We start from the raw sequence: 12,857 nt of genomic DNA on the forward strand, positions 1-12,857 counted from the left end.
TCCAAAACTATGTTGAATAGTAGTGGTGAAAGTGGGCATCCTTGCCTTGTTCCTGACTTTAGGGGAAATGCTTTCAATTTTTCACCATTGAGGATAATGTTTGCTGTGGGTTTGTCATATATAGCTTTTATTATGTTGAGGTATGTTCCTTCTATTCCTGCTTTCTGGAGAGTTATTATAAATGGATGCTGAATTTTGTCAAAGGCTTTTTCTGCATCTATTGAGATAACCATATGGTTTTTTTCTTTCAATTTGTTAATGTGGTGTATTACATTGATTCATTTGCGGATGTTAAAAAAACCTTGCATTCCTGGGATAAAGCCCACTTGCTCATGATGTATGATCTTTTTAATATGATGTTGGATTCTGTTTGCTAGAATTTTATTAAGGATTTTTGCATCTATGTTCATCAGTGATATTGGCCTGTAGTTTTCCTTTTTTGTGACATCTTTGTCTGGTTTTGGAATTAGGGTGATGGTGGCCTCATAGAATGAGTTTGGAAGTTTACCATCTTCTGCAATTTTCTGGAAGAGTTTGAGTAGAATAGGTGTTAGCTCTTCTCTAAATTTTTGGTAGAATTCCGCTGTGAAGCCGTCTGGTCCTGGGCTTTTGTTTGCTGGAAGATTTCTGATTACAGTTTCGATTTCCGTGCTTGTGATGGGTCTGTTAAGATCTTCTATTTCTTCCTGGTTCAGTTTTGGAAAGTTATATTTTTCTAAGAATTTGTCCATTTCTTCCAAGTTGTCCATTTTATTGGCATATAGCTGTTGGTAGTAGTCTCTTATGATCCTTTGTATTTCTGTGGAGTCTGTTGTGATCTCTCCATTTTCATTTCTAATTTTGTTGATCTGATTCTTCTCCCTTTGTTTCTTGATGAGTCTGGCTAATGGCTTGTCAATTTTGTTTATCTTCTCGAAAAACCAGCTTTTAGTTTTGTTGATTTTTGCTATGGTCTCTTTTGTTTCTTTTGCATTTATTTCTGCCCTAATTTTTAAGATTTCTTTCCTTCTACTGACCCTGGGGTTTTTCATTTCTTCCTTCTCTAGTTGCTTTAGGTGTAGAGTTAGTTGATTTATTTGATTTTTTTCTTGTTTCTTGAGGTACGCCTGTATTGCTATGAACCTCCCCCTTAGTATTGCTTTTACAGTGTCCCATAGGTTTGGGGTTGTTGTGTTTTCATTTTCATTCGTTTCTATGCATAATTTTATTTCTTTTTTGATTTCTTCTGTGATTTGTTGGTTATTCAGAAGCGTGTTGTTTAGCCTCCATATGTTGGAATTTTTAATAGTTTTTTTCCTGTAATTGAGGTCTAATCTTACTGCATTGTGGTCAGAGAAGATGGCTGGGATGATTTCAATTTTTTTGAATTTACCAAGGCTAGATTTATGGCCCAGGATGTGATCTATCCTGGAGAAAGTTCCATGTGCACTTGAGAAAAAGGTAAAATTGATTGTTTTGGAGTGGAAAGTCCTGTAAATATCAAATAAATCTAATTTGTCTATTGTATCATTCAAAGTTTGTGTTTCCTTGTTAATTTTCTGTTTAGTTGATCTATCCATATGCGTGAGTGGAGTATTAAAGTCTCCCACTATTATTGTGTTATTGTTAATTTCCCCTTTCATACTTGTTAGTATTTGCCTTATATATTGTGGTGCTCCTATGTTGGGTGCATATATATTTATGATTGTTACGTCTTCTTCTTGGATTGATCCTTTGATCTTTATGTAGTGTCCTTCTTTGTCCCTTTTCACCGCCTTTATTTTAAAGTCTATTTTATCTGAAATGAGTATTGCGACTCCTGCTTTCTTTTGGTCTCCGTTTGCATGAAATATGTTTTTCCATCCCTTCACTTTCACCCTGTGTGTGTCCCTAGTTTTGAGGTGGGTCTCTTGCAGACAGCATATATAGGGGTCTTGTTTTTGTATCCATTCAGCAAGCCTTTGTCTTTTGGTTGGGGCATTCAACCCATTTACATTTAAGGTAATTATTGATAAGTATGATCCCGTTGCCATTTACTTTGTTGTTTTGAGTTCGTGTTGAAACATCCTTTCTGTGTTTCCTGTTTAGAGAAGATCCTTTAGCATTTGTTGGAGAGCTGGTTTGGTGGTGCTGAATTCCCTCAGCTCTTGCTTGTCTGTAAAGCTTTTGAATTCTCCTTCATATCTGAATGAGACCCTTGCTGGGTACAATAATCTGGGTTGTAGATTATTCTCTTTCATTACTTTAAGTATGTCCTGCCATTCCCTTCTAGCCTGAAGGGTTTCTATTGAAAGATCAGCTGTTATCCTTATGGGGATCCCCTTGTGTGTTATTTGTTGTTTTTCCCTTGCTGCTTTTAATATTTGTTCTTTGTGTTTGATCTTTGTTAATTTGATTAATATGTGTCTTGGGGTGTTTCGCCTTGGGTTTATCCTGTTTGGGACTCTCTGGGTTTCTTGGACTTCTGTGACTATTTCTTTCCTCATTTTAGGGAAATTTTCAACTATTATCTCCTCGAGTATTTTTTCATGGCCTTTCCTTTTATCTTCTTCTTCTGGGACTCCTATGATTCGAATGTTGGGGCGTTTCATGTTGTCCCAGAGGTCCCGGAGGTTTTCCTCATTTCTTTTGATTCTTTTTTCTTTTTTCCTCTCTGCTTCGTTTATTTCCATCATTCTATCTTCTACCTCACTTATCCTATCTTCTGCCTCCGTTATTCTACTGTTGGTTCCCTCCAGAGTGTCTTTTATCTCCTTTATTTCATTATTCATTCTATATTGACTCCTTTTTATTTCTTCTAAGTCCTTGATAAACATTTCTTGCATCTTCTCAATTTTTGTCTCCAGGCTATTTATCTGTAACTCCATTTTGCTTTCAAGATTTTGGATCATTTTTATTATCATTATTCTAAATTCTTTTTCAGATAGATTCCCTATCTCCTCCTCTTTTGTTTGGCTTTGTGGGCATTTCTCATTTTCCTTTACTTGCTGAGTATTTCTCTGTCTTTTCATCTTGTTTAGATTGCTGTGTTAGGCGTGGCCCTTCTGTATTCTGGTAGTATGAAGTTCCTCTTTATTGTGGAGCTTCCTCACTGCGGTTGGGGTTGGACAGGTGGCTTGTCAAGGCTTCCTGGTTGGGGGAGCTTGTGTCGGTGTTCTGGTGGGTGGAGCTGGATTTCTGCTCTCTGGAGTGCAATGGAGTGACCAGTATTAATTTTTGAGATGTCTATGGATTTGGTGTGCCTCTGGGCAGCCTGTATATTGATGCTCAGGTCTATGTTCCTGCGTTACTGGAGAATTTGCGTGGTATGTCTTGCTCTGGAACTTATTGGCTCTTGGGTGGAGCTTGGTTTCAGTGTATATATGGAAGCTATTGGATGGTCTCTTATTAATTAATGTTTCCCCTGGCTTTCAGTCTTATTCTTGCAGTAGCCTCAAGACTTCTCCTTCCATACAGCCTCAATAATAAAACTTTTAGGTTAATGGTGAAAAGATTCTCCACAGTGAGGGATACCCAGAAAGGTTCACTGAGTTACATGGAGAGATGAGGTGGGGGGGGGGGTGGTTTGAGGTGACCAGGAGGGGAAGAGGGGAATTCAAATGTGGAGAGAGCAATCTAGCCAGTAAGCACTTCCCTCTGTGCTTTCCACAGTTTGGAACCCTCAGAGTGGTTCACAGAGATACATAGAGAGGGGGGAGGAAGGTAATAGAGGTGAGCATGAGTAGAGAGGGAGGAATCAAGAGGGGAGAGAGAGATCTGGGCAGTATCCTGTTCCTGAAGTGTTCTCCAGTACCCAGAGCACCCTCAGAGATTCACAGAATTGGGTTGAGAAGAGAAGGAGGAGGGTGGGAGATAGAGGTTCCCTGGGGGAGAAGAAAGAGCATCAATAGGGGGAGAGAGTAATCAGGCCAGTTATCACACTCCTGAGTAAAAATGGGTCCTAAAGATTGGGTTCTTAAATGTACAAAATTGATATCAAATATGTAAAACAAAGATTAAAAATCTAGAGTAGAGGTTAGACTCTTATAAAACTTACAATATAAAAAAAAAAAGAAAAAAGGAAACAGTGTAAAAAGAAAAAAAAACAGTAAAACAGTAAAAAAAAAAAAAGGAAACAGTAAAAAAAAGTAAAACAGGAAAAAAACATTAAAAAAAGAAAACACAAAAGGTATAAGATATATGTATGTAGTTTGCTTCAAAAATAGGGTTTTTTTTTTTTGCAAGTTAATAGTGCGTTATGAAAATGAAAGTTAAAGGTGTAATAGAGGACTTGAAGAAAAAGGAAGGAAGAGAAAAAAAAATTAAAAAGAAAAAAAAATAATAATAGTAAAAAAATATATATCCCGATCTTTCTCTGGAGCTGTTGTGAGCAGTGTGGGATCTGCTCAGTTTCAGATAGATCCTTATTCCTGCTTATACTTTTCAAGATCTATAGGTCCTTTTCAATGCAGTCGGTATTAACTACCGGGATTTTAATCTGTTGGCCTGTCCCTTCCAAAGCGCTTCCCTCTGTTTATTTGGCTTCTGTTTGGAGATCTCTTCAGTATCTGATTTCCGCCCTGCAACAAAGCGGTGGAGGTGATCTCTTTAGGTTCGCTTGTTCAATCGTGCTGTGGGGAGGAAGGAACACTGCAAATCTGGCGTGTGTGTGGTAAGCTCGCAGTGTCTCGGCCGCACTGGGTTCGCCCCCGCTCACGCTCACGGCGTGTGTGCTTTCCCCGTCTACCCTGCTCAGGCTTCAGGTTACTCGGCCGGGGAGCAGGCCCTGAGCTGCGTGCACTTCCCAGGTCTAAGCCGCTCAGGTTCAGGCTCCCGGTTACTCCACAAAGGCGCAGACTCGGTTTCGCCCGCGGCTTGTGCCGTTCCCGGTCGGAGCTGCTCAGGCGGCCAGGAGTTTGGTGAGCGCGCTCTCCCCTGTTGCGGCGGTGCGGCTTATCACCTCCCTGGTCCCCGCCTCGGTTTACGGGCGCGCCCGGCTCCGGTGTGCTTTGTGTCGGTTCTGGGGAGCTGGTCTCTGGCTGCGACCCTCCCGGCGGCTGTCGACCCTCCGGGATCTCAGGCAGTCTTTGCTTAGAAACTGGGAGCCTGTTTGCAGTTTGGTAGGGGGTGCCCTCTCTGGAGCCGAGTTTGCCCCTTTCCGGCTCTGGCGGGCCCCGCCTGCCCGCTGTGTCCCGCGGGGGATGGGGCGGTCCGCAGCCGGCTAGCTCTCCTCTGGTACCGCTCAGTCCTTTGTTCTGTGAGCGGGCCGGCAGTGCCTTAGAGTTGGGCTTTTTGCGGGATAGTTCTCTCTCTCTGGCTGTCCCACAGTTTAGGTTACTATCTCACGTTAGCTCCCTCAGGTTGCCCTCGGGGCACTCGGGCCCGGTCCTTACCCTAGGCAGTGCCGCCCGCTCCTCTCCGTTCAGCCCCCACTTGCTGGTGGCGGATGATGCGAGCGTCTGGGGTTCTTTGCTGGGAGTTGCTTTAGGCACGTAATCTGTGGATTTTATTTATTTTTTCCTCCCAGTTACGTTGCCCTCCGAGATAAGAAATCTTCCCCCACACCCGCCGGTGAGAGGGTTTCCTGGTGCTTGGAAATTCCTCCTGTTTTACGACTCCCTCCCCGGGACGGATCTCCGTCCCTAACTCTTTTGTCTCTCTTTTTATCTTTTATAATTTCTCCTACCTCTTTTGAAGATAATGCGCTGTCTGTGTGGAGGCCTGACGTCCTCTACCAGCCTTCAGAAGTAGTTTTGTGAAGTTTGGTCAGCGTTCAGATGTTCTTTCGATAAATTTGTGGAGGAGAGAGTGGTCTCCCCGTCCTATTCCTCCGCCATCTTAGCCCCGCCCCCCTCTTACTGTTTTTTAAAGTAGCTTTTCTCATAATATAAAGGTGCCCTAATAATGTATGTGCATGGTAATGTGCCTAATGTATTCATTTTTTAAAGTCACCTAGGGTTCAATACTATCTGTAAAATACATACATACACACCCACAGCAAACATATAGTAAGTTTATATGGAACTACAATATGACCATCATGTTAATTATTAATTGACTTAATTAATTGAGAATTGTTATTGATAAATGTCATAAGTGGAAAGTATTGTTGTTACTGTCATTAGTATGCAGCTATTAATAGCTAAAGAATATGGTTATATAAATGCCTTTGTAACTTGGAATTACAATTTTACTATTTTAAGTAATCAAAACCCTGCTTTTAAGATTTACCTTAGCTCATTTCACAGTTGAATAATGAAGGTATATTCAAGTTAATATAACATTGATCTCTGCCAAAAAATAATATACTGGCATTAAAAAACTATGTTGTATTTATAACAGAAATAATAATAATAAAGTAGTTTTTCCATGATCTTTTCTGGATTTCCAGATGTCTATAGTCATATTATCTGCGAATGGATCTAACTTTATATTCTTTTCCACTGTTAGGATTTTAATTACCTTCTGTTGTCTAGTTACACAGGCTAATAGTTCCAACCCAGTGTAAATAGTATTGGAGATAGTGAGCATCCTTGATTTACTCCTGACTTTAACAGATATTTTTCTCCTTTTTGAAGGCACTTACAATTCATGATACAGAAAAATGCCAAGCATGGGATCTAGGAACCAACTTCTTTCTCTGTGAAGATGATGTTGTTAATATAAGAAACAGGTGAAGATAGATATTTTGATGTGTTATCATAGGATTTTTTTTTTAATGTTGCAGTTACTTAGAACATTTTCTGAATCTAGAATACCAATTCAGTCTTAGCTATTTAACTCATCACCATAAATTCACTCTACCATAGACAAATAAGTACTGACATGTAAATATTTATGTTTGTCAAAATTTTAATATTGTCACATTGCTACTTAGGAGTGAATTCCTTTGAGATTATTTAAGTAGGTCTTTATTGTTGCTCAGTCATTAAGAGACTGAAGTAGCATTGGCCTATAAGGGTATGTACATTTTGAGATTGTGTGACTTACTCTGGAATATGACAGTGTGCTATATCTTAAGATTGTATAGTAAAAATAAGTCCTAGCTTCTTTTCTTCCTCTCCAGTTTAAAATTCCCATTGAAATTTTGTAACATTTAGGTTTCTCTAATGTCTTCAAAGTGTCCAAATTTGAAAGATTGAATGTATTGAGCAAAAGAATAGTAAAAGTCTTTTTTCTCTTTTGTGTGTATGTGTTTTGTTTTTTTAGGGCTGAAGCTGTACTTCAACATATTGCAGAATTAAATCCGTATGTTCATGTCACAACATCTTCTGTTCCTTTAAATGAAACCACAGATCTCTCCTTCTTAGATAAATACCAGGTTAGTACTCCATTTTATATTAGATGTTATTGACAGATTCCAAGGTTAAAAGTTGGCTTAAAGCTCAACATTCAGATAAGATCATGGCATCTGGTCCCATCACTTCATGGCACATAGATGGTGAACCAGTGGAAACAGTGAGAGATTTTATTTTGGGGGACTCCAAAATCACTGCAGGTGGTGACTGCAACCATGAAATTAAAAGACGCTTACTCCTTGAAAGGAAAGTTATGACCAACCTAGGCAGCACACTAAAAAGCAGAGACATTACTTTGCCAACAAAGGTCCATCTAGTCAAGGCTATGGTTTTTCCAGTGGTCATGTATGGATGTGAGAGTTGGACTATAAAGAAAGCTGAGCGCTGAAGAATTGATGCTTTTGAACTGTGGTGTTGGAGAAGCCTCTTGAGAGTCCCTTGGACTGCAAGGAGATCCAACCAGTCCATCCTAAAGGAGATCAGTCCTGGTGTTCACTGGAAGGACTGATGTTGAAACTGAAACTCCAATACTTTGGCCACCTGATGTGAAGAACTGACTCGTTTGAAAAGAGACCCTGATTCTGGGAAAGATTGAAGTCAGGAGGAGAAGGGGACGACAGAGGATGAGACGGTTGGATGACATCACCCGACTCAATGGACATGAGTTTGGGTCAACTTCAGGAGTTGGTGATGGACAGGGAGGCCTGGCGTGCTGCAGTCCATGGGGTCGCAAAGAGTCGGACACGACTGAGCGACTGAACTGAACTGAAGGCAAATCATTAAGTGTTAAAAAAGTACTGATAGAACTAATTTAATATAGTCCATTAAGTAGATCAAAAAGTTCAGGTTAAAAGACTTAGAATAATACCTTTAAAGTGCTTTGTTTTATGGCAAGGACCTAAAAATTACAAAGCAATTATATCAGTCAGCTATTTTCACAGTAATGTGCATGAGAAAGCACAAATTCAGTGGTTTATAGCAATATACATTTCTTTCTCATGCATCTGGATGTCAGTTGGAATTCAGCTGTTCTAGCTAAACTTGAACTCCACAGTCTGAGTCCTGGTCCATGAACCTCTCTTCTGGGACTAGGAGGCTACCTGAGACATGGTCTCATACCAGTAGCAGAAATACAAAGGAGCAAGTGCCACGTTCCAAGCAGATTTCAAACCTCTGTTTGTGTTACTTCGTTAATATTTCGTTGACCAGAGCAGGTCACATGGTCAAGTCCAAAGTAAAGGAGCAGGAAAGCACACTCTACTCTTCCTAAGGCCATAGGCAAAGAGTAATATATAACCCAGGTACACAGAAGTAAATAATATGGATCAACAGTTCAGTCTACATTAGGTAACAAATAAAAACAAAAATTCTAAGCACCTGGGATGTTCTGAAAGTGACTGCATTTTTCCCTGTGATTATATTATGATAGCCATTGTCTAGGAAAAAGCACTCCTGTGTTTCTTAAGATTTCAATACTTCTGACACTTGTATGACTCGATGTTTATGCGTTTTCCCCGCGCACCAGGCAATTCTCCAACTCTGGACACCTAACTTGGTGTCCTTCCATTCAATTCAGTCCTGACACTCCGCCTGGAGAAGATAGTGTCAGATCCCACAGGTTAAGGACTCAGTCCTATAAGAACCCACATCCTCCAGCCCTTTTCTGATGCCAGTTGCAAGTTCAGGTTGTTACATGTGCTTCTCAGAGCTGGCTGTGAATCAGAGGTTTTTCACAACCCCCTCCTTAGGTGCTGTTAGTTTACTAGAGTGGCACACAAACTCAGAAAAACAGTTTACTTACTAGATTTCGAGTTTATTGTATTATAAAAGACTATGACTCAGAAACAGCCAGGTAAAAGAGATGCATAGGTCAGGGGATGGGGGATGGGTGCCAGGGGTACCATGTTTCCATGGCCTCTCCAGTATGCCACCTTCCCAGTACCTCCACATGTTGAAGCCCCTGGTTCAGGGATTTTTATGGAGGCTTTATTATGTAAGCAAAAATGATTAATAGTATACATTGGCCATTAGTGATTAGGTAGTTTCCAGCGCAAGTGGTCTGGGAGATAGGACTGAAGGTTCTGTACCTCACAGCCTAAGTTTGGTTCCCCTAACAACCAGCCCCGATCCTTAGGGGCTTTCCAAAAGTCGTCTCATTAACATAAACTCAGGTGTGTCTGAAAGGGCTTGTTATGAAAAACAAGACATTTACTTCACCTTTTTCACTGTGAAGATATTTCCCGAAGGACAAAACTAAATATTATAACAAAAGATGCCCCTGAGCTCTTATATAGGAAATCACGAGAGTAGTAGCAACTATGTGCTAGGAACCTTGAATGAAGACAGAATATGTATTTCTTATTATAATGACAGTATCACACCCACTTAAAGATCATTGTAGATGTCCATTCTTGACTGGATAACTTGAAATCCATCCTGCTACAGAGATATTTAATAGACTGTCTACAGTAGAATTACTTAATAGACTTCTTTTTCAGTGATTGCATGAGGTCAAAATAGTATAAGAGAAATGCTCAGAGACCAAAATTGAATAGGTAATTAAAAGGAAACCAGTTAACTGTGGCTGTGTTCACTTTCTGGACAGAGTTTGCTTGTCTCAGTTACCACATTTCTTGGGAATTGGGACTGGTCACACAGAAACTGGATAAAAATTTGTATGAGATACAATATATAATTAAGGTCTTCCACCTCTGTGTAACCCTCTGGAACCTCAGAAAGCTACACCCTTAATGAAAAGATGTATGAGAACAATCTTTGACCATCAGAATAGGAAATTTGTCTATTTTCTCTTGTTGATGTTTAGTCATTAGGTCATGTCCAACTCTTTACAACCCCATGGACTGCAGCACGCCAGGTTCCTCTTGTCTTCCACTATGTCCCAGGGTTTGCTCAAATTCATGTTCATTGAGTCAGTGATGGTATCTAACCATCTCATCCTCTGCTGCCCCTTCTTCTTTTGCTTTCAATCTTTCCCAGCATCATTGTCTTTCCTATTGAATTGGCTCTTCACATCAGGTGGCCAAAGTATTAGAGCTTCAGCTTCAGCATCAGTCCTTGCAATGAATATTCAAGTTTGATTTCCTTTAGGATTGACTGGTTTGATCTCCTTGCTGTCCAAGGGACTCTCAAGACTCCTCTCCAGCACCACAGTTTGAAAGCAACAGTTCTTCGGCACTCAGCTTTCTTTATGGTCTAGCTCTCACATCCATACATGACTACTGGAAAAACCATAGCTTTGGTTATAAGGATCTTTGTGATGTCTCTGCTTTTTAATACACTGTTTAGGCTTGTCATAGCTTTCCTTCCAAGGAGTAAGTGTCTTAATTTCATGGCTGCAGTCACCATCTGCAGTGATTTTGGAGGCCAAGAAGAGAAACTCTGTCACTACTTCTACTTTTTTCCCTTCTGTTTGCCATGAAATGATGGGACCAGATGCCATGATCTTAGTTTTTTGAATGCTGAATTTCATGCCAACTTTTTCACTCTACTCTTTCACCCTTGTCAAGAAGCTTTTTAGTTACTCTACACTTTCTGCCATTAGGGCAGTATCATCTGCATATATGAGGTTGTTGATTCTTCTCCTGGCAGTCTTGATTCCAGCTTGTGATTCATCCAGCCCAGCATTTCACTTGATGTACTCTACATACGGGCTTCCCAAGTGGTGCAGTGGTAAAGAATTCTCCTAGCAATGCAGAGGACACCAGAGATGCAGATTTGATCCCTGAGTCAGGAAGATTCCCTTGGAGTAGGAAATGACAACCCACTCTAGTATTTTTACCTGGAAAATTCCATGGACAGAGAAGCCTAACAGGCTACAGTCCATAAGGTCTTAAAGAGTCAGACACAACTTAGCACATAAGCACAGCACATACTCTGCATATAAGTTAAATAAGTAAGGTGACAGTATACAGCCTTGTCATACACCTTTCACAGTTTGGAACCAGTACGTTGTTCCATGTACAATTCAAACTTGCTTCTTGACCCACACACAGGTTTCTCAGAAGACAGGGAAGGTGATCTAAAGCTCCCCTCTCTTTAAGAATATCCATGGTTTGTTGTGATTCACACAGAGCTCTCTTGAGCTCTGGATTAAAAAAAAAAAAAATCTTCTCTGGGAGTTCTTAACCATAGGCATGCCCTCACATAAGTTTGATATAAACTTAAATTTCCCAAGCTGAGAACTTAACGTTAAAACGTAATACTGAGCTGGTGATACACTGGAATGCCAGAAAGAGACAAAACTCAAAGATCTAGCAGCATATACTCTCAACCAGGCCACAGTTTATTCTAATATGTAAAGCCCCTATGAGGCTGTGTTCATAATACAAAATAATAAGACAGGAAAAAGTTCAGCATGATCAAGAGTTAGTGGATATAACAAACAATAGAGCTGAATCTCCAAGAATTTCAGATAATAGAATTATTGGATGGGGACTATAAAATGTTCAAATTAAATCTTAAGGGATTAAAAATACAATATGAAAATAAGATACCAGTGAAAGCAGTTAGGCAGATATAAGCAAATAGAACTTTCCGAAATGGAAAAAATAGTCCTAAAAGTTAAAACTTAATGAGTAGATTAAACAGTGCATATAAGAATTAATGGACTGAAGGATAGAGCTGAGGATATTTTTGAGACTACAGCACACAGGAAGAATATATGAAAGAGAAATTTTAAAAAATGATAGCTTGAGTAAAAAGCTCTAATTCATGAGGTTGGACTTCTAGAAAAAAGTTTATTCAAATAAACGATGCTTGGGAATTTTCCAGCATTGGTGAAACACAGACCAGGCTCAGTAAGTACTGTTAGACTCAGTATGTACTGAGTCTAATAAGATTTGATTTTACCTTATTTGCAAGCTAATAAGCTAGCCTGTTACAGTTTCATGGATGCTAGCAGAAAACATGAGATTCCTAGGTCAGAGGGTAAGGACTTAATTACTCCCGAGCTGGTAAGTGTGAGCATGACATTTGCCTTGCTTGTTTCCTCCTGCCTTCCTCCAGATCTCCCCTGTTCTGTGCAGAGGGCTCAGTGGATGCCTGCACATGTGGTGGGTTCCTTTAGAAGAAAGAAACATTGAGCTCGGGGAACCTACCTTTTTATAGCAAGCAGTGAATAAGCTTGCTCTTTGTCCCAGAGGGAGACATGATCTCATTTCTCAAGTTTGCACCAGGCAAATGCAATCCTGAGAAACAACCTACATAAAGAATGGTCAGAGCCTTGCATTCATGGCAATACCAAGTGGGAGAGCTATGGAGAATAAACTGTCTGTAGGAAGCACATCATGTTCTAAGCTAGATAAAACTAAATCCACACCCAGATAGATATTGGTAGTGAAAGTGAGTTATTCATTTCCTGGAAACCAGCATCAAGGAAAGCTCCAGACTGAGATTTGACCTGATTTTGCCATTTTTGATAGATGATTTGACTGTAATAAAATATTTTGGCCTTTCATGAGTTTTTCAGTTATGATAAAATCTGTTTATAAAACTTTCTTTACTTATCTCACTGGGTGATGATAAAAAAGTAAGCATTGAAAATGATAATTTGCTATCTTAAATAACAGAACTTGGTTGTTT

At 39.9% G+C, this 12,857-nt stretch overlaps 1 protein-coding gene across 9 annotated transcripts in view; it reads left to right on the forward strand.

Moving 5' to 3' along the window:
• Positions 1–12,857, forward strand: part of UBA6 (ubiquitin like modifier activating enzyme 6) — an 86,910-nt gene that overhangs the window by 24,336 nt on the left and 49,717 nt on the right. For 2 of the 9 annotated variants that reach the window (XM_081587786.1, XM_081587797.1), the window contains exons 4-5: positions 6,516–6,631; positions 7,168–7,283. Coding sequence is in view for 2 of the 9 variants with exons in the window: in XM_081587736.1 (XP_081443862.1) it covers positions 6,537–6,631; positions 7,168–7,283 (211 nt within the window). In the remaining 7 variants the exon portion in view is untranslated. Of the gene's footprint in view, positions 1–4,873; positions 5,194–6,515; positions 6,632–7,167; positions 7,284–12,857 lie in introns of those variants that run through there. The other 7 variants (XM_081587747.1, XM_081587756.1, XM_081587777.1 and 4 more) reach the window with 6 other exon arrangements.

The sequence above is a fragment of the Giraffa tippelskirchi genome, chromosome 1 (genome assembly GCF_054371585.1).
Source record: "Giraffa tippelskirchi isolate mGirTip1 chromosome 1, T2T-mGirTip1v1.2.pri, whole genome shotgun sequence".
Classification (NCBI taxonomy): domain Eukaryota; kingdom Metazoa; phylum Chordata; class Mammalia; order Artiodactyla; family Giraffidae; genus Giraffa; species Giraffa tippelskirchi.